This window comes from Pogona vitticeps, chromosome 1, assembly GCF_051106095.1.
Source record: "Pogona vitticeps strain Pit_001003342236 chromosome 1, PviZW2.1, whole genome shotgun sequence".
In the NCBI taxonomy this organism is placed as follows: Eukaryota; Metazoa; Chordata; class Lepidosauria; order Squamata; family Agamidae; genus Pogona; species Pogona vitticeps.
Window position 1 is genome coordinate 115,797,091 of NC_135783.1, and position 27,366 is coordinate 115,824,456.

A 27,366-nucleotide genomic window follows, 5' to 3' on the forward strand; every position below is an offset into this window, starting at 1 on the left:
GGGGAAAGCTAAAACACAAAGGGTGAAGCACTACGTGAGTATGGGAACAAAAGATTGAATAAATGAATAGCTAGTCCAGGAATTTTCAAAGAGCAATTTTCACAACTTTTAAAACTTCTCTCACAATCATCCACAATAATTAAATGTTTTCTGCTTTATTTACATGCATTACCTTAAGAAGAAACCAAATTCACTTTTTTTTAAAGCAGTGGTTGTATTTTTTTTCTTGCTGTTATACAATACTCTAGTGAACAATGGCATCATTTAAAGACAAAATTTCAAAGGCATTTGCAACAACTTATGCATGTGAACAGGAAATACATTATTTCAATCAATGCACCGTTCTCCCTGTCTGAAAACTAAACCAGAGACTACTCTGATTAGATTACTCAAAATAACAATGTCATGTATTAAAGGATCAATAACTGCCTTATACACATCTTAGTCCCAAATGGAATTGTATTTAATTGTCATTAATTGTATTTTATTGTCAGTTCCAACTATTTTTAAATGAGAGCTATTATATAAAAATTACTACATTACCCAAATGCTATATTTTATATAATTTATTGTATATATTTTATATCACTGGTAGTATTTGTGAAAATAACACAAGAAAAGTAATCTAAGACATGTCCTCTTGTCTGAAGTTTTGCTGGCATTTCTCTTTGTTAAACCAAACAGCCATAAACTCTGAAAAGTTGACATTCCCCAATCTTATATGTAAAATAGCCTGAGAAATTTCAGAAAGTAGACGACCTGCAAACCAATACACAGCCAAATATTAAACTCCTGTTAATCTAATAATGTTTTCCTGATACAAACAGCTGGAATCAATTAATCAATGAATGTAAATTTCGGTTACATTCTCTGCAATTAAGCAGTACATTTTACATAAAATATACTGTTGGAGAAATAAAAACGGTGACTTTCCTGCATATTTTCACCTGAATCAGGGCAATAAAGATGCAAGGCAAAATGATGCAATTATATAGGATTGTAGTTCTGCATAGGAACATAGTACCAGTTCAGATATTCTTCCCTCACAGCTAGATGATCATCTGTAAAAGTAATCTCCTATTTTTTTCTTTTTGCAACAAACTATATGCTTTCAACAAAAGCTTTATGTGTTCATAACATGAAGTCAGTCATTGGTTACAATATATTTGGTTACAAAACAAGCCAATAAATTTTTCAAAAGTTATACTATGCAAATAATAGGTTATTAAAATGTATGCATTGCTGTGCTGAAACCCCAAGAGATTTATATATGTTTAAGCTAATGTGGTTGCAGAAATATATAGAAAACCCCTTTGCTTTTCCCCCATAAGAATGTGGAAAGAAATGGACCTAATTGCACACCGATGGCAGTCCTAAAATGATGCTGACAATCTAATTCCATTAAAGTCAGTAAATGTATAAAGAACAAGTATAAGAATGGAATCTTGGCATTACAGCTGTCAGGTATCACATCCATAATCATCAGTAAGTTCAGGCCGTGGGGAGGCAAGACAATAATAACAGAATCAGGTGTTTTTAAGCAACTGTATATTCGCTCTGCAGAACCGTACTTCCCCACCCCGCCCCGCCCCACACAGTATAGCTTTTCCCCTATCTTTCCCACTCTATCCCACTGCTTGCTCTTTCTTGCAACAACTGAACAGAAAGCTAGTGATACTGCCACAAACTATGAACAGGCAGGAATCATCACTATCAGACCAAGTAATTTGCTAAATTCTCTACTGAAGATGAAAACCTTCAAAAAACAATGGTTTGTTACAACATTTTACTGTCAATAACCCTCTTCAGTTATAACAGCCATTGCTACTTTTGCTTATACTGACATGACTTTACCATTTGGTTCTTACTACACAGTCTTGTCTGTTTTTGAACCCATCTTGATAATAGAAGAAAAATGAGACAAGAGACTCCCATTTCCAAACATTTCCTTACTTTTTATGCAGTAAAATACAGCAGAATGTAGACATGGTCTAGAGGGGCAGGGAAAAAAATCCAATAAATAAATAAATAGAAAAGAAAAAGTTCCTCTTAGATACTCAGTGGAACACAACAAAAAAGGATTGAAATATGTCGTCTTGTAACATATTGACAGGTAGCTCTGCCATCAGCTATATATCTCAATGATATATTGTACATCAGATTAATATCATTAGAAACTGATGTTGTAATGGAGGCAAAGCCTAGTAAACTGAATTAAATCTCTCCTTGATTTTACTGTATGTCAGCCCTTGTACAATGGTTAGATCTCTGTTTTGGATTGTTTGGTGAAACTTCTAACCCCATGGATTACATGTATATTTTTCAGCGTCTACATTGCCATCACACAAACACTTGTCTACAAGCTGAGCTTCACTGTATGTAATGAAGAACCACTGAAGCTGGATATAGTAGTTAAATAAAAAAAATCTCTTGCATTGGCATGCAGGATGGACTGAAAACACACAAGGCAATGGGCATATCTTGCCAGGTTATCATTAGCTGCAAAGATACTCACAAGGAATGGCATCTTATAATAAAACAAGCTTTACTTTTATTAATGATGATATTCCCCCTCCCATTTTTAATAGCTATTAATCCTGTATTCTCAATTAATTATGTTTTTCGTACTGTGGGTTTATTTTTCAAGAAAAAAATCAAAAAGAGAGAACAGACCAACCACTTCTACCACAAAAGGTCACCAAGCCAGTCAGAAACATTTAACCCAGATATTCATCATTAAATTTGCACCAACATACAAGGTAAAAACTCAGACCTTATAGTAAATTAAATTAAGTGCATTTAACTACAAGAACAACTATGTTAAGAAACACTCACAGCTGCACATTTTAAATATACGTTTTCTAAGCAACTTAAGCCAGTTTTACATTTTAGTTTTATAGTCCAAAACAGATTGATCAAAGATCCCTGTCAGTATCATATGAATTGAAATAATATCATTATTACAATTTACTATCCAGTGATAAGAAAGCATAGGAAAGATTCCCACACCCATGAAAAATGTTCTGCAAAATACAAATTCTACCCCACTGATTTTCTTATACATTATGCCAAGAGAAATTACAAATGAAAATTCACAAAATACTCTGTCTGTGCTCTGTATTGCACACCTTCCGTCATGCTGACATTCCAAAAAAGCCCAATATGGTGAACTACAATGTAAAATATTTTTAACAGATTCTTAGTGAGACCTTAGTTAAATCAATGAGACTGTAACAATATGAAATAAGAGGAGCAAGTCAAAATCATATGTATACAGTAGCAAATATCAAGTGGGAAATGTATGTTATGTGTTGGAAAACAACCTTCTGGTATGTAGTTCATATTTAGTAACCGTACAATGATGTCCTTTTTTCATTAGGAAACATACACCTTTGATGCATGAATTAGCAAAGAATAAAAATTTGAGCTGTTTCGTCCTCAGCATGGAATCACATCAAGAAGGATGTAAGCTATTAATATTACTTTTTGAATTCTGAAACGCTTCATTTGAAAAGTACACAATCTAAACATGTGAATAATGTCTAAACTGAAATAGCTGCGGTTTATTGCACTTTTTAGACAGGAGGCATATAATTTAAAAAAAAATCCAGTCATTTTATTGTAAATATGATGAAGAAACACAAATATCAGTATCTGTTGGATACTAACTTCAGTACTGTATCTGCCTCAACCACCTATCTCAGGCTTTCACTGAAATGTTTCATGTTTCTTCCCAACAGCCCCTTTGTACTCAATCTATGACATGCTCAGAAAGGGATATAAATTAGGACCATTCACATTCCTGTCAACAATGTGCAAATTCGCCGTAGTTAGTTAATAAAATAAAATGAGTTACATGTGAATCAAGAGAATTGATTACTCTTAAGTGTCTCAGTCAGCCCTTTGCATAAAATAAAATAATAAATTAGATCACAACTAACCAGAAGTATCTGCCCAATGGCTTTAAAGGTGCAAAAAAGAACCAGAAAACATATCATTTTTTTAAAAAGTACAGTGAAATAATCAACTGCACCAGACTGCTTTGCAATCTACTTTTTAATAACAGTAGGGCTTTATCAGTAGAAACTTATAAAGCAGTGATGCTTTTGTTGAACAAGTTCAAGATATCTTTTTTTTGGGGGGGGGGGCGGAGAAAGAAAAATGGAAGAACACAAACCTAAAATTTTGAACTACAAGTTTGTATTTGATACCTTGCTCTATACTGGCACTTCTGATAGGGACTTGTGGAAGCTGTCTTCCTCTACGGCTGCCGAAGGGTGTGTCTGCTGGAGAGGACTGCATGGGACTTCCCGGTGGGTGTATTCTGTAGACAGATTGAGATGAAATGGGATGATGTAACAAACCTCTGAACCAAAGAGACATTACAAGCACCGAATAATATATCTTTGTTAAAACATCTGTAAAACAGAGAGGAAATACCATTTCCCATGAGCTACTAATATTTGTTCCCATCAAGGAATAGTCATTTTAGCTTGTTCAGAAGTGTAAAACATTTTGAAAAAGTTCCTTTTGATGCACTAAATCGGGGAGGGACAAATACTAAGAACTAATTCAATTCATTATTGACTTAAAACCAATAAAACCATCAATCTCAGCATCAACAAGGAATGCCGCATTGTTATTTAAGTGCATAGACTACTCCATTTGGAAAGCTACGGATAGCAATGGGTGTGTGTGTGTACATGCACATGTAAGAAAAATATGCAAGATGTATGTATGTATGGAGACCTTCCTTATTTCCCCCTTCTCTGAAACATGACTATTGATCAGCACAGGAATCATAAACTGACTATGTATGAGAAGCAGTAGTTTCAAAATCTTATCAATCAAATGTAAAGACTATTCAAAGGACCACCAACTTGTTTTAATTCTTCCAATCTAATTTGGTGCATGTATACAATTTCAAACACAGTACCAGTACAAAGCTGTCTACTGATATTTTATAGAATTAGACTAAATATTGTTATTATAAATGTTGTTATATGTTGGAAATAAACAGAGTGTGTTCGCACATCACAAGCCATGAATTTTCTAAGAGTAGGGTCTCAGAGCATTTTAATTCTATTGCAGGGAGGAGTTACATGCACCTTCCTTCATCTCTATCTTTTCTCTTTTGACATCATGGCTTCAGAAAATTAAATTGGCACTATTCTCCCTAGCTACAGTATTTCCAGGAAATTGCACAAATGCCATACTAGGTATTGGAACAATAACAAGATGCTGTCACTGGAAGACAAATAACTACTGTGAAACAGTCAAATATAATTGAAACAGTGGTAAGGTGTTTTTTTTTTAAATGACCATTTCCATCTTATAAGGGATAAGGTGATGGAAACATTTTCCTAGACTAGGAATTATTGTTGACATTCTTTTTATGGCTTTTTCCATATGTGACATTCATACGGCGAGAGGAAACCTAGAATTTTATGGGTATTTCCTTCTTCATATGAAGTATGAAGAAAATGCATGATGTGAGAACACAGTCTTTGTCAGGTGAACAGGCTTTTTTATTCAGTTCTTTTTTATAAAAAAACAACATGAAATATTCATAAAGCTCTCATATGAATGCGCAACACAATGAAACAATGAAAAGACAAAACACAGGCAGCATTAAACTATTGTGATAAGTTTCTTTTTTTTTAATGACTTAGAATTTAGATAGTGGAGAAAGATTTAGCAGAAGATATGGGGGGGAAATGTTGAGATCATGGGAGGAAAACATGGTACTGGAGCTCCAGAATGAGTGAATGCACTGCATGTATTCCAGAAAGTACACCACCACATCAACATCTGGGAGGCAGAAAACAAATGCTGTGCTGTACATTTAATAGCAACCTTGTCTGAAGTGGAGAAGGTGGTGCCGACCCTCCAGGAGCTAGGTGATGTACAGAACAGAATGGTCTGATACTAGAGTGTTCACTCGACCTTGAGCGAGTGTGATGTTTTCCCCTAGTAATGATTGGCTGATCACTGATTCTTGGGGTTGGTCCCCTTCTAGAAACACATGGCAGTAGAACCCTAAAACATTAGGGCCAAAAAAAGAAATTGTTTCAGTCATTAACTGCATATAAATTTCACATACTCACTCACACCCACACACATGTTCATCAACTTATAGACCGTAAGGATCTCATGACCAGGGCAGGGTGGCGTCCCTGAAATCTGAGGGTGAGGTGCTGCTCTTCTGATCAGTCCACCCTGGTTTTGTACCCATTATTTCCAGAGTCAATAAAATTAACTATTATTATAAATTACAATTATTTGGAAGTGATAACACAGCAGGTTTACAACTTACTGTACAGAATTATGGAACGTATGGAATGATGGTGCGGTTCAAAGAAAGATTTGCCAGTGAACAAGAATAAATGTCTTTCAATTTGGAGCAAATAAATAAACTCCTTGTACATCTCAAAAAGCATAATGTTAAAGCTGTCCATTAACAAGAAGCCACTGGCAATGGTGCGGCTAAAAATATTGTAAATAAATATTGTAAATAAATAAAAAGAAAGAAAAATGGCAAAGCCTTTTCCAGAATCAGTAGTTATGCATTTCTAACACACAAATCTTCTTATATTCAGTTCTGGAATATATTAGATTCTATGACATGTTGGCTGTAAGGTGGAGAAAAATGCTCCTGCAAAATATAACCTGGGTTCTCCTCCTTAGTAACTGTTCAAAATGTGTTCCCTCTTGCTAACAAAATAGAGTTGGAACAGATAACCATTTACTACATAGTTGCCATGTAAAAACATCCTATGTGGCTCCTACTTGCATAGAAAGCCAGCTGCACATATAGCCAGCCAAAAGCTGCTAGGTTTCCAAACCAGAAGCAAGCACTACGCATGTTAATGTTTAGTTCTCTATATCGTTAGAGCCAAAGGTGACTGGTCCACTGTGTGCAGTTAGTGAAAACTCACATGATATTAACTGTATTTCAATTGTTCTAAATGTTTATTGTATTTTAAATGTTGTAAGCCGTCCAGAGACCTTTGGGTAGTGTGGGCGGCATATAAAATAAATAAATAAATAAATAAATAAATAAATAAATAAATAAATAAATAAATAAATAAATAAATAAATAAATAAAGTTATGAAATGGCAACTAAGCAGGAAGTGAAGAGTTATTTTCACCCATAACTAATTAATGTGTTCAGTCCATGACAACACATCTCTTACTAATCCTCTTCCAAGGGGAGAAAAATCCAAACCCTTGTCTTGTGTTGAGTGAGTTCTGAGATGTTTGCTGAATTTCAGTGCATCGAGGCTTAGCAAGGAGGTTAGGATTAGTTTACTGTGTGAGTCATGCCTACTTTCTAATCCTGTGTGAATTCTGCAACAATATGTAATCCTAGGTGACTAGAATGTTGTATCTGAGGGTTAAAAAACATTTCAGAAGAAGGAAGTTCTATGTTAACTCCCATAGTCATAAATTGGATGAGTTTAAATTAGAGGTGTAATTCTGGATGCGAAGAAAGTATCTACATTTGTTCCCTTGACATGTAAAAACAGGATTATTTTAAGAAAAAAAATGGGATATCAAAATTGGGGGCTGCAAAATATGTTCACAGATCATCTCTACCTCAACAAGAAAGGTTACATTGACACATTGGGACAACTCATCAAAAAAAATGTCAAGACTACCTCTCTAACATGCACTCTGCCCTGCTGGGAAGGACCGAACAAAATGAAATCATGTATGCTGGGGACAGGAAGAATCGTATGCCTCAGGCAGAAGAACATCTCGCATTTTATCTTCATTCTGTTGGCTGTGATTGCTGGATTTTAGTGTGGATAAACTGGAAGTAATGGTGGCTGATTTAACAGAGCAAGTGAGGCACCATTCCACCCCAGGCTGAGATGACATCCAAGCAGTCCACTCCTGCTAGCTCTTGTATCTGAAGAAAAAGGTCAATGTCCCACCTACGTTTCCTTTCAGCAGAACTCAACAGATGGGAAATCTTGACATCTGAGGCCTCCCCCAATTTGAAGAGGAACTTGTTCAGCAGGCCGTGGCAGAGAGGCAGTCCCAAAACCAGCAAAATCGGGGAGCTGGACAGGGGACAGATTGTATTTGTCTTCAGTGTGGAAGGGACTGTCACTCTCGAATTGGCCTTCTCAGCCACACTAGACGCTGTTCCAAGACCTCTATTCAGAACACGTTACCACAGTCTCTCGAGACTGAAGGATGCCTACATTCTGAACTCTCTGCCTACATGACTGAGTCTGTGCATGCAGAATTAATATGAGAGAATGAATATGAAGAAACAAGTCAACCACCCTGCTTAGAAACCAGGTACAGAGGGGAGCAGTGGCGGGTGCCAGCTATTTTGGAACAGAGTGTTTTTTATTTCCTCTTCAGCTGAGTGGTGGTCTGAAAGAATGAGCTGTTGTGAGGCAGTGTCTGAGTGAATGCTCACCTGCCTGCCTCTGCCTGCAAGTGTGTATGAATACTTGCTTGCCTATTTCTAGCATTTGTATATTTATGTACAGGACTACCCCTTCCATCCTGGCCTAATCTGACATTGCTGGCTCTGCCTCTCACCACTGGTTGCTGAGCCTTCCACTACTACCCAATCAAAATGAGGACTAGTTATTAACGGCTGAAAGGAATCCATCCATCTAAATATTACTAAATGTGCTCATGTGATCATTTCAAGTTAGGCCTGTCTTAACCTCTTCAAGCAAATCAAAAGGGATTCAGACAAGCTTCAAGCTTAACTGACCTCAGGCTTCTAGTAAGAAATTGTATAATCTATCTAATCCCCACATTGTTAAGGGCAGGACCTTTTAGAGGTTACTAAATCACAAAGGTTTCATGGGTAGGAAGAAACTTGATGGCACATAATAACAACGACAAATCAACACATGTCAATAATCTCAAATAGACTGGTGACTTTACAAGTTGTTCAATCAAATTAGGCCTTGGATACTAGGTTAAAAACTACTAATTAATTCCACCCAACCCTAAGTGCTCATTATAATCTGACTAATTTTTCTACTTCACTGATCAAATCCACAAAGCCCTTATGTCAACACCCTTCTTTTGCAATAATAATAATAATAATAATAATAATAATAATAATAATAATAATGATGATGATGATGATGATGATGATGATGATGATGATGATGATGATGATGATGATGATGATGCTTCACTGAAGTAGTAACTTCTCATTCTGTATTTCTTCCCACATCCACTAGTACTTTAGGTTTTTGTTAACAGGAAAGGAAGGAAACAATGTGGCAAAGTCAGGAAGTAACATGATCACATGTTGGTGGTCCCCAATCTTTAAGAAACCAGGGTCCAGTTGGGGGAGCGGGGTCCGTGGCGTGTTCATGGGTGGGTGCAGCATGTTTGCACATGGGCGCGGCATGCTCGCGTGCATGCGTAGATGGGTTTGGTACACTCACGGGTGAGTGGCCGTGTGTGAGAGTGAGTGTCCCACACCCATCCGCAAATGCACCCACTCACCTGCACATATACACGAGTGTGCCACGCCCACCATGCGTGTGTGCAGGGGGGCGGGAGATCTGTCTCTGTGGCCCAGTCCTGTGAAGCCCATTGACCGGCACCGGGCCGCGGACAGGGGTTGGGTACCCCCGATCTAAAGCATATCATCTAATTATATTTTACTTAGCGGGATGGACCAAGAGGTTTCATTACCTGAGGCAACAGACACAATGGCACAGAACACATCCATTCCACATTCTGAAGTCAACTTAGCAGATGAAACTCACTTCAGCTGCAGCTGTTAGGAACAGCAGATTAGTTTAGGCAAACCATGCAACACACACTATCATTATCTGTCTGTCCCTCCCTCTCTCATACACACAAACATACGTCACAAGATCTGCTGCTTCCATTAGCACCTTCAGGCTGCTTAATCAGTAGCCCTGGCTTTCAGACATTTAGCCCTTAACTTTTTCAGCGGTGGGATGTTCTGGGATTTCAGTCTGCTTCAGCATTATGCTTTCTTCACTTCCACATTTTTTTCCATCTAGAAACTTAAAGCAGTACACAAAGGTTTCCCAGAGTGTCTGACAGCACTGATTCATAGTTTCAATACAGTCTCTCACACTATGTCCTGACTGTCTAAGATAAAAGCACGCCCCTACAAGTACTTCATACCGCACAACTATTTTTTTTTGCTTTAAGTGATTAAAAGAAGTATGTTGTGTACAGTATTTGCTGATATCTTCCTTCCTTCCTTCCTTCCTTCCTTCCTTCCTTCCTTCCATCCATCCATCCATCCATCCATCCATCCATCCATCCATCCATCCATCCATCCATCCATCCATCCATCCATCCATCCATCCATCCATCCATCCATCCATCCATCCATCCATCTGTCTTTAGCCCTTTGGTTATATATCTCTGCAGGAATGTGATCCCCCCAAATTTATCTAAAATTGAATTTGGCCCTCTGAGTGAAAAACATTCCCTATCCTCTCCTTACTGCCACCACTGCTATCACTCAATGCACATCTATAAAAAAGCTCAGTCCACATTTGTCCTCTAAACTAGGCATGGTGCAGGGAGGGGTGGTGTGAGGAACAGCAAATCAGGAAATGAAGAACCAATGCAAGTTTCCTCAGAAGTAAATCTCAGTATGTTTCTTACATTTTATTCCTGGTCAAGTGTGTATGCAACCACAGTCAAATGTAATAGGGAACAATGAACGAAAAATATGTTTGGAGAAAAAAAAAAACAATGTTAAGACTTGGGTTTTGTTTCATTTTTAAGTGGAAACAGATAAAGCAATATGGAGATATGGAGGTAGGAAATAACTATCCATCCATGGACGTGCATGGAAAGACAACATTTATCCTTGGAACAAGGAGAGGAGGCTGAGTGTTTAATAAAGAAAGAAATGAAACGATCAAACCTTGCAAAAACATGTTATTTTTAATAATTTATCCTTGTAACACCATCTTAAAGTGTTATTAAACCAGTCTTTACTGGAGTAAAAATCCAGAAAAATCTAATCTTATTTCAGGCTTGCTTCAATAAATTTCACAGTTCAGGAAATAACTGTCTGATATCTGATGCAAGAATGTTGTTGAGTGCAAAATCCTAGAATGGGTTTCTTCTTCATCATGGTATGAATCTACTGGACTGTTTTTGCGAGCCCACACAAGGCTTCACCACAAACAACACTAATGTACCCTTGACAAATAACAAAAAGCCATTAGGAAACAGAACAGGTTGTTTTAAGGATATTACAATGGCCTGCGGCTTAATTTCTGCTGAAACAGAAAAGATCCCATGCCCGTCATATTTTAGGATGCTTCTTTCTACCAAATTCATTGTGTATAAGAACAGTAAACTGATTATAGGTTTTAAGATAGTGAAACTGCTGCTCTACTCAAACTGTTAGAACTTAAGATGCACACTGTAGCATCAATCTTACCTTTCTGTTTCAGATGCAGAGCCTTTCCTAGTCTGCTTCTGGGTGCTATATCTTTCCACTTTTCTGGAATGCCTGGAAAATGAGATGCCAAAAGAAAAAAAAATGAAAAAAATAAAATAAAAGCAAAACAATCCAGAAAATATACCACAGATTTCAAGCAAAATGTCTGGGAAATGGAGAGTGAAAATCAGGTTATGTGAACAGCTAGTGAATATGGGCGTTGGTTAAATCCCATTGCCCCATGCATGGCATTAAAGGCTTCGCTGAAGACAGAAACAAAATGACAATTGACTCGGTCTTTGTCGGCTGTTTCAAATTCAGTCACTGCTGAACAACAAGGAATTCTAGAATATCTTCTTTAGAAGAATATATTTAATTCCTGATTGAAGGTAATGGCGAACAATAAGGATGTGAAGAAAAATGAAGTAAACTCTGGATTAAACTAGGAAAGACTGCTTTTCTATCACAGTTCAAGTAACATAAGAAGCAAATAACACAACTCAAATATAATTGATCATACAATACTTGTTTCATTGATTTGCCTCCAGACAGCTCAGTGGTTTAGGTATCTGGTTGCGGAGCCAAAAGGTAGGAATTTGATGCCCCACTGGGCCTCCCTGAGAGGGGCTGGAGTCAATGATCCATAGGGTCCCTTCCACCCCTGCAGTTCTAAGATTCTGGGATATCAATGTGGCAGACCTCCCCACATTTTATACAAGATAATAAGACCATGAATTTCTCACTTGGACACAGGTGGTTTTTAATCTGAATTCATGAGGGCTAGGGCCTAGACTTATTGCTATTTAGACTGAGTGCTTAAATGTCCTAGAGACTCACACATTGAAAAAGAATATACCTTAGAGCATGTATGTACAACTTAGAGCAGTTGGGTCTACAATGTATTTTGGCTGTAGTCCATAAAGCCAAAAATATTAGCTACTGCTGTTTTTGTTATCTTGAGATGCTTTTTTATGATTGGAGGGGGTCAATTACACCAGCTAACAAAGATGCTATTTTGCCACAGAATAGGCTTTATATCACACATGAATTAATATGGCTTCTGCATTGTCAGAATTCACAAAAGAATGGTGTTGCTTAGACAGTGGAGGGTCGGTTTTCATGGATTTTGCAAAGATGAATCCAAGGTCATGAAAGCACCTGATGGTTTAGGAAAAGGGCACAATTATGGCAATTGGCAGCCTCTTTGCAGATGTTTTGGAGAGGCATAAATAATTTCTGGGTTGCACAATATGGGACACTGAAAGCCCAGCCTCATGCCATTTATCTTTGCTATTCAAATGGCTAGATGGGAGTGACTGAGGAGTGGTGAGGTCCAAATATTCGAAAGATGTATCCACTACCCAGCTGTGATCTTGCTATATACAGCGGCAATTACTTATTTTATACAAAATTACTTGTAGCCAAGCAGACTGCATGAATCAAATTCTAAATTGAAGAATGCTTGCTGGAAGATTTTTCACTGGACACCTGGCATCCCAGACAATCTACAAAGAATCCTCTAGCTTTAATTGGCACAAGATTTTGTGGAGCTGCATCTGAAAAAACTGGGGCTTCAGTCCACAAAAGATTATGTCAAATAAAATATTTTAGCCTTGATGGTGCTACAAGAGTCATTGGTCAGAATCCTGTTGGTTGTTTACACTTGCATAAGTCCACTGGTGTAAAGTGCAGTAGAGAACTGGTTGCTAGTTAATAAGTTGCCACTTGAATTCCTCAAGGCATGCCAGTGACATGAGTAGTTCCATGACAAGGGATATGAATGGCAACTTGTTGAATGCACCTGCACTGCTAATTTAACTAACCAATAGGATTCTGGTCTCCTTCTTTCCTTCTGCAACACTATAGCACAGCTACCCCTGTGTGCTACTTTATCACAATTCCAAAATGATGACTGATGAGAACAAATTAGGTGAGTCCAAGCTATGCTCATCTCAACCCACTTAGGTTCAAGTCAAAGCACAGATCGGCAACAAACCACTAGCCCTGAGGAAAAAGAAAGCCTGTAATACTCTTAGATAAAGAAACAAACACTGACTATTTTATGTTCATCCGAACATCTGGAGATTTGAGACAGATTATAAGAACTCAACAGAGAAATAAAGTATATTAATATTAACATCATTGATACTATATTCTTATCTTCCTCACAGGATTCATAATGTCTTTTCCAAGGGACTTATTATGCCATGCTCTTTATAGGTCAGTACCTCAAAGTTCATAATCATGATCTCATGGAGCTCCACTATTGGGAGTGGCCACACCCTTCTTGTACTAGCTTGACAAGATGCTCAGCTCCTCAGAAAAGACATTTTGATTAACCAATAATGGCTCCTTGTCTGTCATTTCACATACATTTTGTTCTACATTGTTCTAGGCTGCTTCATTTACTCTTGGTTTGATACAATTCCTGAGGCCTTAGTTTACCAAAGCCTGCTGCATAACCCAATGATGTGAAGCCATCCTCAAAACATGTATTGATATTTATGTGTTAGATTAGCTTGTATACACTTTGTACTGCTCTCTGGAAAATCTGATGTAGTTTTTCTAGCACCAGCTTTAAGGCGTCTTGTGCGACACAGATTTTCCAAGGTAGCAACACAAACACTGTGGTTTTAAGCACCACATACTAGTCATTCTAATTAAACTAGAAAAAAATACTTCTCCTACATGAATTTAATCATGTTCTCTATACTCAACAGCAGATGCTCAAATCCCAGATGTCCTGCTGTCAGAAGTAAAGTTCAAGTAAAAATGTACTTTTATGGGGTTAATTTAATGAGAAGCTAAAATACATTAATATACAGTATATGTAACATTATAAAAGGGGGCAATGTATAATACCAAATAAGAGTGATGTGACACAAAACTAGGAAATAATAGTTTATAAACACTACTTTATGCACTTGAAATTTTGAGATAACTTAGCATGGATACCTCTGCATTTCTTCTGGATTAGCAGTTAGGAAGTTTAAAGTGTCTTGTTTTGGAATGCAAGACTCCAGCGGTGTTGTTGTTCTTCACACATTTTGGAAACATGGAAGTAAACGTTCAACAAAATGGACGGAAACAGATAGAAACAGAGAGATGGTCACATGCAGTGAAGATGGAAGCATGCAATCAAGATATTTTGTATGATGCAAGAACATTCCAGTATTACATCTAAAAAACATTTCTGGTCTCTCCTTTTCTATGTTTAAGAAAGAGGAGGTTTTTAAAGTGACGTAACAGCAAGACAAAACATTCATAAAAGGCTTGAGACAGAAATACAGTCTACATATTCCTGCAACCTCCACCCCCACTTGTGGTGTACCCTCCCCTGAAAGGTCTAACTGGCACCTACTCAAATGTCTTTTCTTTCACTAGGCAAATATCTTTCTGTTTTCATAGTTTTCAAAAACTTTTTATATTTGTGTTGTCTTGGCATTTTCAGAATAGTTTTAATTCTGTGAACATTTATTTCTTGTGTGGCTTATTTCTGAGTGGAGGAGTCTACTGTTAAATCTGTTTGATTCTGGCCATTTTTTTCTTTTTTGCCCAGTTCTTGGTAAATAGAGGAAACACTGCTTCCCTTATTTTTGTCTCTCAAATGTGCCCTCTCCCAATCTAAGATAAATGTAGACATTCTCTTAACCTTTCCTGAAATGATTTGCCACCTGGATAAATTATGAAGAGATGGGGGTATTCGTATATGAGGGCTGGACAGTCCACTCACCGATTCATTGCAGACATGAACGGTGCAATTCTACGAATGGCTCTGCAGCGTGCAATCCACTCGCTACTCCTGTCAGGAGGCGGGAGGACATGCCTCGTTGAAGGTCGAAGAGTGGCGAGTGGACTGCGCGCTGCGGCGCCATTCATAGAATTGCACCATCCATCTCCGCATCGGATCAGTGAGTGATCATTAACACCACCTGTGTGGGGATATTCGTATTTGTATACGAATACAAATACCCCCATCTCTTAATTATGGACAATTTCAAAATGTAGATCAACATCTAAGTTCCTCTTAATTTTGTTTAAACGTGCATTTACTTATCTTGTTAAAATAGAATTATTTCAAATATAATCCCTAATAATGTAAAAAATGAAATGAGTGGGAATGCTCTCAGGGTTTGGGACATATTAAACAGGAATAGGCATAGAAATGCAAAATATTTAAGTCCTATTCTGGCATCAAATCTGCTTGTCGAGGAAATACATGTCATTTCTATCATGTTCTAGGTATGGAAGGTGGTCAGGTGACTATGAAGCGGATAGCCTCCCATATCTTTGGAGACCCTCCGCATTAATTGGAGCCATGAATATTTCAAGACATGAAGGACCTCTATGAATAGCAGTATTCATTCAACCTTTTGAGGGGTAAGAGTAGAAATTGTGGAGAAAGACGTCTTCTTCCTCATATGTTTGCATAGTTAACATCTCAATAGAGTTCTAGTTCAATTGCACTTACAATTCAGCACTTCAGTTAACAAATAGATAGCACAGGGCCCTGAGCTATCTACTTGTTAACTGAAGAGAAAGCTTCCTCTTTCTCTCTCTCTTTTTGCTTTCTCAACACGTCAGATAATTCTCAAATTTTGAGAAGATGTGTATTCAATTATGCAATAGCCTCTTTGAAAATTAGGTGGAAGTACATATATTACATAGGCCCATTTTTCATACCGTGTTACACTATCCTATGGTTTTAAGGGAATACGAATAGATTGCCTGATTAGCATGTTTTTAGTTTTTAAAAAGTCAGATATAGTAAAGCTTTCATATGACGTAGAAGAAAGTAGCTATAACAAAAAAAAATGACACTAAGATTTCAAATAAGAAAATTGTAACAGAACAATGAAAATCCAGTGAAGAACATTGACATTTATCACATTTGGCCAATCAGCATATAAAGAGAAATCCAAAGCACTGGGTTGCAAACTCTAACTGGCAGAGAATGCCTGGGCCTAGGATTTTTAGTTAAGAAAAGAAAAAATGTCCAGTTACACAAAACAAGTCACGCTGGCATGCACTGAACGGTGTTTCTTTAACTGTTTTCCATGCGGGAGGCCCACTCATTTGAATGATCAACACTTGCTTAACTCTCCCACACTGTGGCTTCTAGTAGGTGCCCTGCAAAAAAAGAGACTGAATTCCACATATTGCATGCAATCCTGGACATGTTTACACAACAGCAAACCCTGCTGGGCTTTGATGGCACTTGCTCCCTAATACAGTACATGTGTTGTGGATTGCAACCTTAATGTATTATAAAGTACCAAATTAAAACTGGGATCAATGTAGCAATCCATTTGCTATTTAGCAGGGGAGCCATTGTGTTGTACATTCTTTGCTACTGTGAAGAATTAGAAATGCTTTGCAACAGTATTAGAACCAAAACAACTCCTTATCTGTCGATCAGCTTTTTAGAATGGATGTATACTAGTTCTAATTGGGTAGAGTTTCTGGTTCTTTTATCATTCTTCTCCCTCATTTCCTACATATATGACATCTCCACCATTGCCAAAAGCCCCCAACGTGGCATTGTAGCTGGCCTTTATAGTCTTGGATTTGTGAGTGGGGGCAGAGGGAGGCTATATCTATATAAATCTTGAATGTACCCCCTAATCATTTATTTTCAAGGCCACCCACTGTGGTTGACTGGACTGTTAAAAAGCTAGGTAGCAGATTTCCCCCCAGCATTTGACTGCAGTCATCAATGATGCTTTATAACACAATGGAATTCAGGTGTGACATGTAATGTAGTACCCTAACCTGTATTCTTGGAAACTATCTTGAACACATGTCTTTCAAAACTTCTCTGCAAGATTCATCAAATCACTTTCCAGTTAGGAGGAGCTAGCTAGTACCTGTCATCCTCCGGAGATGCATGTTGGATATGAATCCGGGGACTAGTGGGTCGGCTCCTATCTAGTGAGGGAGACCATCTACCTCTGTTTGTTCAGCCAATAAAATAGGAAGAAAACACAACATTTAGAGTATCATTTTCTTTTCTTTTTTTAAAAAAAAGGTTTTTTTTGCAAGAAACTGGAAAGTTCCACAAATAGTAAGTGATCATTGTTACTATTGTTTTTTTTAAAAAAATGTTTACAATTATTTAACTTAAATTTGGACTACATTTTCAGACATTTTTGCATAGCAACATGCATATTTGAATACTAGAGTGGTTTGGGTTCTCTCTTTCTCTTTAACCCAGCAGCCAAGTTAATTTGGTTTAAATTTGAAATAACAATCTCTTTTATTCAAATAAATATGTGGCTTGTATTTCCAATTAACTGAATAACTTTGAATGACATCTTGAAGTCAGTGGAATTTAAGCATCATGTCACACTGCTAAGTACAGAACTCACAGGCTCCTAGTTTTCCTTCCCCAGAGCTTATGGTTATGGTATACCCGGGGGGGGGGGGGGAGCTGTTTTTAGGAAAGGAAAAGAAAGGGAAGAAGAAGAGTGTGAGAACAAAAGAATGGAAGAAAACAAATAGTTTTTGTACAGTGTTTGAAACTGTTCCTCTAGGGCATAGATAGGGAAAGTGCAAGCCTCTAGTTGCTGTTATACTGCAATTCTCATCAATCCTAAACCAGAAATAACCAATGGTGAAGAATGCTGGGAATTGCAGTTCAACAACACCTGGATAACCACAGTTTGCCTGTCCTCAAAGGAGCCCATTTTATCCAATATGACTGGCAACAACTATCCAGCATTTTAGAAGAGGTCTTTCCCAGTTGCATCCAATCTTTGAAAGGAATATGTGAGGCAAAATTATCCCCAGAACATGGGAAAGTGACTTGTTTGGATTACAGCTTACAAAATTCATCTTCCTGTACAATTTATTTATTTATTTATTTATTTGATTTGATTTATATCCCACCCATCTGGTATATCATACCACTCTGATTATCCAGGGGTTATCTGCTCTTCCTCCCTGGTCATTCACAATATTACCAGCATTTACTATTTTTCCCAACTTCCAGAAATCCTCTCCATTTTTATCAAAGTGCTATCCATAGCTGCCAGTATTCTCTCAGTTTAGCTAGCTACATGGGACATCTTCTGGTATCTTCACACTGTGTGGACCGCTTAATGTATTATTATTCCATTATTGTTGTTGAATGAACTTGGCTATCTGCGGCATACATAATTACTTACTTATTTTTCTTTGTTGTGAGCTTTTGCAAAACAAAGAAAAACATAGATATTTAAAGAGGTGGAACTGGGAATGGGAAGGTCTTTTTCTCTCCTTCCCTTAGCAATGTTGATAAGCGCAATTCTTTAAAAATATTCAAGGGTTTATTGTACCTCTTGGAGTACCTACATGGATAAACAGAGCAACCTAGAAGGGCTGTAGGGACACAGCTTTCACAGAAAAGAATTAGGTGACAGGAGCATGAAGCTGGATGGAGAAACTAAGAAGCTGCTATTATGTAGGTTGTTGAGATGCTTATTTCTCTGCTCCGGTTCAGACAATCATCACAGCTATGGCAACTGCATTTGTGGGCTCGCAGTTCATCCTGAGTCATACCAATTGTACTTTACAAGAGGACAATTACCATGGCCTGGAGGGCATAAAAAGAGGAGCCTCTTGAGTTTAACTTGACCACCATCATAAACTGTGTAATGCCCAACCTGATTTAGGGTCTGAAGGCCTCAAAAAGTTAACTGTGTGTGATAGTTTAGTGGTCCAATAAAGTCAATACTCAACTCTGGATTTTCCTCATGGACCACATGTGTATCGTCTTTTCCTATAGGACGTTGTTGCTCCAGTCTTTGCCATTAGGGACTAAACCCCATTGAACATCAAAAACAAGTGAACTACAAATCCAGAACTATTTAATATATATGTATATAAAACGAAAAGTGTTATTACGGAAGGAAAACACATGTTCTGCTTGCAGTGTAACATTTTATGCAAACTATTCACAATGTTTGTTGCTCTTCTTGAAAAACCTTCCAGTTCAAGGATAAAAGCACACTTATAAAAAAACCGGGTAAGAAAAAATTAATTCAGAGAAAATTAGCATTGCAGCATTATTAGTAAAGCTATTATTCTCTAAGCCAAATCCTAAAGGAAAGTATATAAGCACCAGTGCACTCAAAGCCCTTAATATGCTGATATTCTGTATAAACATTGGAAAACAATATGAAAAGAATGTAATTAACAGCAAACATGCATTATAACATTTGAAAACATGATCTCACACAACATGTTTTAATGGTGAGAAACATACTATAAAATGTGGACCAGCATGCAAAAGAGTAGTTTTCCAAGTTAAATGAAAAACCTAACAAAAAATAAGAATACATAGCAAGCAAGCAAGCAAAATAAGTTTATTATGTGTCACACAGAGTTAAGAATACGTAGCACTGTGCATTGCTAGCAGATGAACCTACCACACTCCTAGAAAAGTGAATTCATGGAAGACCTCACATTTAGACATCTCATGCAGTGTATACAAAGAAACTAACAGATAAATTGGAAAATTGTACAGGTTTTCAGCAGTTATACAGAGGAAATGACAGTTCATAACTTCACATGTTTTACAAAGTGTCAAAATATTGGCTGCATGGTTGCACAGAGGGGAGCTATCAGGATTTAGGGTTTACTTCCTCTGGCATAGTATACTTTCCAAGTGTATATACTGAGACACACCACTATCTAGTCATTGCGATTGCAAATTTATAGACAAGCAGGATGAAAAAGAAGCTGGAAGGCCAATTATTCAGAATTGATAACTTCCCAATTTACTAACAGGTGGTATTTATTTATTTATTTATTTATTTGATTTACTGAAGCCATGTGATCATGTCTGGGAATGAAGGACATAACAGATATATCATCAAGATAATGAAACAACAAAGTTCATTAATATATCACATTTTAATAGCCTGAACCTAAACATGCAACATTAACATGTAATGTTCATATTACAAACATATTTAACTTGCAACTACACAGATATGTGGCTAATCATTAAAGGTAATTCATTATTTCTTGTTCTGCTCTCTGATTTTCAGTTCTGTTTTTCTGGAGAAGTGGACTGGGGGAAACTCATCTAAAAAGGTTTCTAAATCATCTAAAGTTTAACTGGAGAACACCTCCAAATATAGGACTAAATGTGATGAAAAAGGTAATGACACCAGAAAACTATGCAAGAAAGGGAAAAAACAGATCTTGTCGTTGGCCAAACTTCTATAAGCAAAAACTTTACACATAAGGATAATTACGCAGCAGATTTTCCTTCACTGCTTCCTGTCCACTGTATGCTCAATTGCTTCCTTACCCAGAGGAAGCTGAGGACCATGACATCCATCCAGCACTAAACGTAGTCTTGCTTGTGTGGTTTCCTAATTATGTTATACAGAACCAACAGGATTCTGGCCATTATGTTACTTGCAAGAAGGAAGACATTATATCCTCATAACCATGAAATAACGTGTTGCATATGAGATGTTACTTTCAAGCGCTGACCCAGAAGAACCCATTAGCCAAAATCCTCTTTCTTGTGCAGCTACGCAATTAGTGTAAGACCATAAGAAATGACCACAGACATTATCAGTTGCATGCAGAGTCCCACAACTCACTATACAACAGATTATGCCTACAGTAATTTCTGAATTTATAGTAATTTACATTATTTGTGTTATGTAAGTATAATCAGGCAAGAGGATTGGGCCACTGTTTGCAATTTTACCTCAGAAAAATTGGTAGTTCACTTACTGATACTAACACTTCAGATGCTATTAAATATACATAAAGTTAATGACGGAAGTGTTGAACAGTAAGCAATCTTGCTACAGGTGACAATAATTTGTAGAGATTCACCACTTCCCAAATAAATTCTTTGACAATTCATGACGTAAACTGAAGTTTCTGCAGATATGCAGAATGGCCTTCTATCCAAGTCTAGGATATACTATTGCAATTAATATTAAAAGTTAAAGCAAAATAAAAAAAGTTTGCATTAATACATTCAGAATGGGAATTCACAGTTATATTTTTAAACTGCTGTTTTTATGCACGTTTCTGTTTATGCAAACAGGATTTCATTTGCATTGAGCACTGAAGTTTGGGGATAAAAACATTTAAGGCTTGTCAGGAACTAAAAAGATAAAGAAAATAGAAGATTAGGAGCAGGCCCTATGGGAAGCATGCATATATAGGTCCTTTGGGTTGGAAAAGCTTCTCTTATGAAGTTTTCATAGTTCTCTGTTCCCAAGAATTTCTGCTGGTCTTTCTGGGCTTGTCGACAATTCCCACAAGCCAAAAGAAAAAAAAAGTGAGAGGGAACGTCAAAGTAAACGTTACAGAGAATGCACACTTCTTCCAACTAGTTTGTTTTTCTTTCCCACAATAAGATTTCTTCAGCAATAAATCCCTGTTCCCCTGCCAATAATCAATCATAAAATGGAGCATGCCAAATGAAGTAAATATTGGTAAGGAAAAATCATATGGTATAACCAAAAGGCATCTTCCACCACTTGGAGCAGTATTTCTGCATAAAATGTGATGCATATTTATTATCTAGTTTCTCTTTCTCTCTTCGTGAAGGCAGTATGATAATTTAAGAGTACAAGCCAATGAGCATCTGTTAAAAAAAAAAATCTAGCCTGTCATTTTGTTATAATAAATTTGTCCACCACTAACTCAGGATTTGATGGTCTTTCTCCTAACAAAGTGGGGAACTAAAAAGCCATTTTAAGCACCTATGCTTCACATTCAGCGAGGGTCAGAGGATTTGGACCCTTAATGAAATGGGCACTCCAGCTATGGAACAATGTGTGACAGGCACTGCCAATAAAATATCTTCACCTTTCCTCAACATTTTCATTCGCTGAGGCATTCTGCCTCATGGACCTGATCTGTGTGCTTATTATGTTTGTTCTCTTGCTTGAATATATTACAATAGTGCTGTTATTTTTCCTGTATTTGTATGACAAATTTTTATTCTCATTTCTATACATCCTGATATCTACAAGAACGAAAGGTGGTTTCAAAATATTATATATTGGCTTCCTATTTTATTTTTAGAAACTGGAAATTGGCCTTTTCCCTCCACGTTGTAACCTTTCAGCTGCAAATCCTCCTGTTGAAGTTTTTCTTTCCCACAGAATTAATACACTGCCATCTGGCTCTCCGTGCCAATTGTAGCAGCAGCAGCAGCAGCAGCAGCAAAACATTGATTTATTCATTCTTTGTTTGCAGTAAAAGCATTGGTTCAGCATGTTCAGCCAAATACTGACTGCCATCTGCACTGATCTACTGCCATATAGGGTAATAGATGGAGGCCTTTACCATGATGCCCTTAACGGGAAGACAAGGCTCACTGCCAGTGCCATAATTCCATATGAGAATACAATAACACAACTTTGCTAAATTTAAACTAGTGTGCATAAGCATAGCCACCTACAGACCATAAGTATATGATTTATATTGCTAATCCTTTAAGGCTAAAACTGTAGAAAAAGGATTGATCCATTATATTAGCTGATGCACCCTGCCGAATATCAAGCTAAAAAACTATAAATATGTTTGAAGAATCAGCGCTGCTTCCAAGATATATTACAGGCCTATAAACTGCTACTTGTCAGCTCCTGCAATTCTGCACAACAGGCAAGATGAACTGCTTTGAGCTGTACAAAATGCATCCTGAAAGAAACCCTGCAGCATAATTTCACTGCCTAAAAGATGTTTATATGTACAGTCTCCGTAAAGGTGACATATCATTGAATATGATAATTCTCTTCTTTATGATCCATCCAGGAGTTCACAGAGAATGCAGCATGCTTGGCAAATAACAATGCCCTCGTTCAACTACTTACCCAGGTGACAAAATGTATCATCCTGAGTAATTCCATGCAGCATAATACCATCCATACCTATACAAAGAATTCATGGCATATTATGAGAACTGTAGTCTCGCCACCAAACGAAAACAAAAATAAAAAACCCAAACATTTTTTCATGTCGTTTTTGTTTTGTTTTGATGTATTTGGTGCAGAGAAGATCTTCCTGTATCTGCATGTACAGCCTTCTGTGCAGGTTGCCTGTGTCTTGGTATGTGATGTCTGTGGTAGGGTGATGATGATGATGATGTGTGCCTGCTCTTTCTTCAGGTAGAGTGCCATACTTGGGTTCAGGTCCGAATTGTGTTTATGAATTTGTTGCTGTTGTTTAGTCGTTTAGTCGTATCCGACTCTTCGTGACCCCATGGACCAGAGCACGCCAGGCCCTCCTGCCTTCCACTGCCTCCCGGAGCTGGGTCAAATTCATGTTGGCCACTTACTTGCAGTCAAATTGTAACAAGAATAGTGAGGGTACCCACACTTTAGGGACCAAGTGAAGCAAGCAACCAACCATCTTCTGCCTCTGATTCCACTAGAGACATGTGAGGATTAGAACTGATCATGTTAATAAGACAATGCTTGCCCATTAAGAAGTACAGGTGGTCTATTTTTCCACATGCCACAAATATTGCCAGGTGAATGGATAATACACTCAGTAGTATGAGGCTTCGTAAGGATACTCTGAAAGGTTGTTGTGGGTTTTTCGGTCTCTTTGGCCGTGTTCTGAAGGTCGTTCTTCCTAACGTTTCGCCGGTCTCTGTGACCAGCAGCTTCCTATGTTCCTACTTCTCCCTGTGCATCCACTGGGACTACCTGATTCACTGTCCTTGGTTCATTTGAGTCTCATACGAAGTTCTTCCATGGTTAAACTTGGGCAAACGTAGAAGCAGCGTGCATGGTGAACTTCAACCATAGTAATCAAAGGGCTGACGCATCAGAACACCTTCTTATATGCTGTGCCTCAGCTCACACTGAATCACTGCAACAACAGCATCTTAAGATTATTTCTGATTTCCTTTTATAGTAATATAAAATAAAAAGTTATCTTCCTTCCTCTTCATGCGCTCTGTTTTTTTTTTCACAGGAAAAGTTAACAGTGAGCTTCCAGAGTGTGACAGAGAGAGGCTAAAAGCTGAACAAAGGGCCAGGCATTCTTATTTTCTATCTGAGAGAAACCTTTGGTTTTGTTCCTCAACCCTACTCCCAAGAAGGTTAGTAAGATGTGAAAATCAGGGCAAAGAGTGCTACTTCTTCCCGGACTCAAGTTCCACAACTCTACTGATACGGAATGTGAGAAAAATAAATGTTTCTGAAAGAGGGTTCTTTAACATGACTTCATACAACTAAGAACTATATTGGGAAAAGAGGGAGAATGTTCTTGGGTCACAGTGCAAACCGTAAACCACTATATTTTATCAGCTATGATTCATGCCAACCATGGGTTGACAAAGGCAGTTTTATTAAGAAGATGACTTCCGAACCACTTTTTGCAGTGACTGCATGAAATAAAGTGAGGATCTCAGTTTGAAGCTGGGTAACTTCTTGTCGCTATTCTGTTACTAACTTGGTTTTCAATATCAATTGTATTCTTGCCAATGGTGCTAGTAGGTACCAGTATTATGAAACAGATCTTCAAAGAGCAAACAATATTTGAGCTCCATTGCCTTTAATGGAACTGTACAAGAATAATCCTTGTTTGTGACAACAGTTCACTTCCTTTCTTCTTCTCTCAAAAAATCTAAGTTTTAGGGTATTGCTTTGTTTTTGCTTTTTATGTTCTGCTTGTTCTAATCTAAGGATACCAAAAATTTATTCTAGTTCTACCCCAAAAGGAAGGAGCCCAAAATAGCCAACAACAGGGATAAATCAGAAACAAGTACTTCCTAAAGTAGACTACTGAAGTGAATAAGACTGATTAGTCACACTATTTTAAATGCCATTGATTTCAATGGGACTACTCTAGGTAGTTTAACAGGCAAATTTTAGGCAGTTTATAAGACTGAGTTTCATCAGAAGAATCAAATCATGTCTTTTCAGAATATGCTCTAGATACAAGCTTACTGGCCTACATTTTGACACACTAAGAATTTGACCCATTTATCTTGTAAATGCAAGAAGTCCACAATAATGTCTCAAATTTTTAGTGAAAATGCTGTCAATGTTGAACATTTCAAAAAAAAATAATAATTCAAAAACACAGTCACGTCTAAATATAAGCCTGCTGAAATGTTTCAGTACCAAAAATTCAAGGTATTCATTTATTTTATTTATTCATATATTTAATTTACACTCCCACTTTTCTCCCTCATGGGACTCAAGGCAGCTTACAAATATGTTTAAAAGCAGGCACAACCAATTACAAGATTAAAACAGCATCTGAAAATTGATTTATTCAGAGGCCTGAATTTAAATGTGAGACCTATATTTTTTTTAAATTGTTGAGAAACGTAATAAAAAACAATAACCCTGAATGAACAGTGTCTCATTCTACTAGCTACGGCTTCACTCGCGTAGCCAGAATTGGGAAACCAGACTTGTGTCAATCAGCCAGCCGATATAAAAATCAGCCAATAGCTGCCCAGAGTGGTAGAATATACCAGATGGGCGGGATATAAATCGAAAAAATAAACAAATTAAATAAATAAATAAATAAATAAATAAATAAATATCTGACCAGGGAGAGCCAAACCTTTTTTAAAAAGAAGGTTTTCTCAATAGGTAGGAACTAGAAAGAAAGCATTATTTGTAGTTATCATGAATTATTGTTGTTTATGGATACTGACAATCAAGTGAAAACCACAGAGTCTTCTGCCATCTTAACAACAAAGAAGTTTATAGTGACAAGTTTTCCTAGGCTAGAAAGCCCACTTTGTCAGATGGAGCAACAACAAAAATGAAGCTCAGTAAAACTATCTCAATTAACATTGAAAAGTTGTTATCAGCATACTGAGGACTTTTTCAAACAATGGCTTAGGCTTGAGGGAGGAAGGGAGGGAGGGAGGGAGGCAGAGGAAGGGGAAAGGAAGAAGGAGCAAGCGAGCGAGCGAGCAAGCGCATGGAGCAAGAGAACTGAAGAAGCCAGAAGCTGCTGTGAGCAACACCAACCTATGGTTAACGTGACACTTATGGATATACAACCAAAAATGTCCACAAATATCAAAGGAGAACATGAATAATAACAAGTGCATATGAAGATAAGACTGATATGGCAAAACTAACAAACTGGTACAGACTACCGGCACAGATGGCAAGAAATAGAGAATTCTTTATTTTATACCTTTCTTGTTCTGGTGAATGCAAACTAGTATCAGGCCTCAAGCAGTTGGTACTAGCACTCCTAGCCCTGTCAAGTGAGGGCTGCAGTTCACTAGTGCCAGTGCATTGCATCCAATGGAAGAAGAAGAGGAGGAGGAGGAGGAGGAGGAAAAACAAAAAAGAAACAAAGAAAGGAGTACAATGTTAGATATTAAATCATAAAGTAATGTTCTCTTTACATAAGATGTCAAGTCACAATGGTCTAATAAAGATATAATGGAACTGGCAGAATGAATGTTGAGACTTGTAACAAAAAAAATAATAAATTAAAAGCAAATGTTTGATTTGGGCTGCATAAAGTTACCACAGATCCCTAAAGCTGCAATCTAGATCCCAGAAAGTCAATTCAGTTGGCTGTCCTAGGCAAGATTGCAACTCAGCCATGGAAAATGGGACTGGCCGATATCAACTTATGAAAAAAGAAAGAAGGAAATGCTTAAACAATATATTACAACTTTATTTCTTCTCAGAAATACCACAACACAGGGTGATGGAATACTGTTGGTTTGGGATAAAATATATTTTACAGTGAAGCAGATGCATTACACTAAAATGATAGGAAAGGATACTTCTAATTGAAACCTTACCTAACCAACAGTCCATCTGTAAACCTCGGTACTCGTGAATTAAGGCAATTATGAAGAAGTGAAATATCCTGACTAAGCACAGATTTGGCCTTAACATATGCAGGCAGGGTTGAGCTTCATGTAGCAAAACGATTTATAAAAAAGAAAGAAATGTAAGTTTCACATATA

The 27,366-nt window shown here is 37.4% G+C and overlaps 1 protein-coding gene across 50 annotated transcripts in view; it reads right to left on the reverse strand.

The window, feature by feature from the left end:
• Nucleotides 1-27,366, reverse strand: part of RIMS1 (regulating synaptic membrane exocytosis 1) — a 324,125-nt gene that overhangs the window by 96,670 nt on the left and 200,089 nt on the right. For 18 of the 50 annotated variants that reach the window (XM_072999690.2, XM_078385861.1, XM_072999957.2 and 15 more), the window contains 7 exons: nucleotides 27,199-27,312; nucleotides 26,574-26,663; nucleotides 17,303-17,386; nucleotides 14,391-14,471; nucleotides 11,436-11,507; nucleotides 5,857-6,039; nucleotides 4,212-4,324 (listed from right to left, as the gene is read on the reverse strand). In XM_072999690.2, coding sequence (XP_072855791.2) covers nucleotides 4,212-4,324; nucleotides 5,857-6,039; nucleotides 11,436-11,507; nucleotides 14,391-14,471; nucleotides 17,303-17,386; nucleotides 26,574-26,663; nucleotides 27,199-27,312 — 737 coding nt within the window. The remainder of the gene's footprint in view (nucleotides 1-4,211; nucleotides 4,325-5,856; nucleotides 6,040-11,435; nucleotides 11,508-14,390; nucleotides 14,472-17,302; nucleotides 17,387-26,573; nucleotides 26,664-27,198; nucleotides 27,313-27,366) is intronic. The other 32 variants (XM_078385900.1, XM_072999958.2, XM_072999976.2 and 29 more) reach the window with 9 other exon arrangements.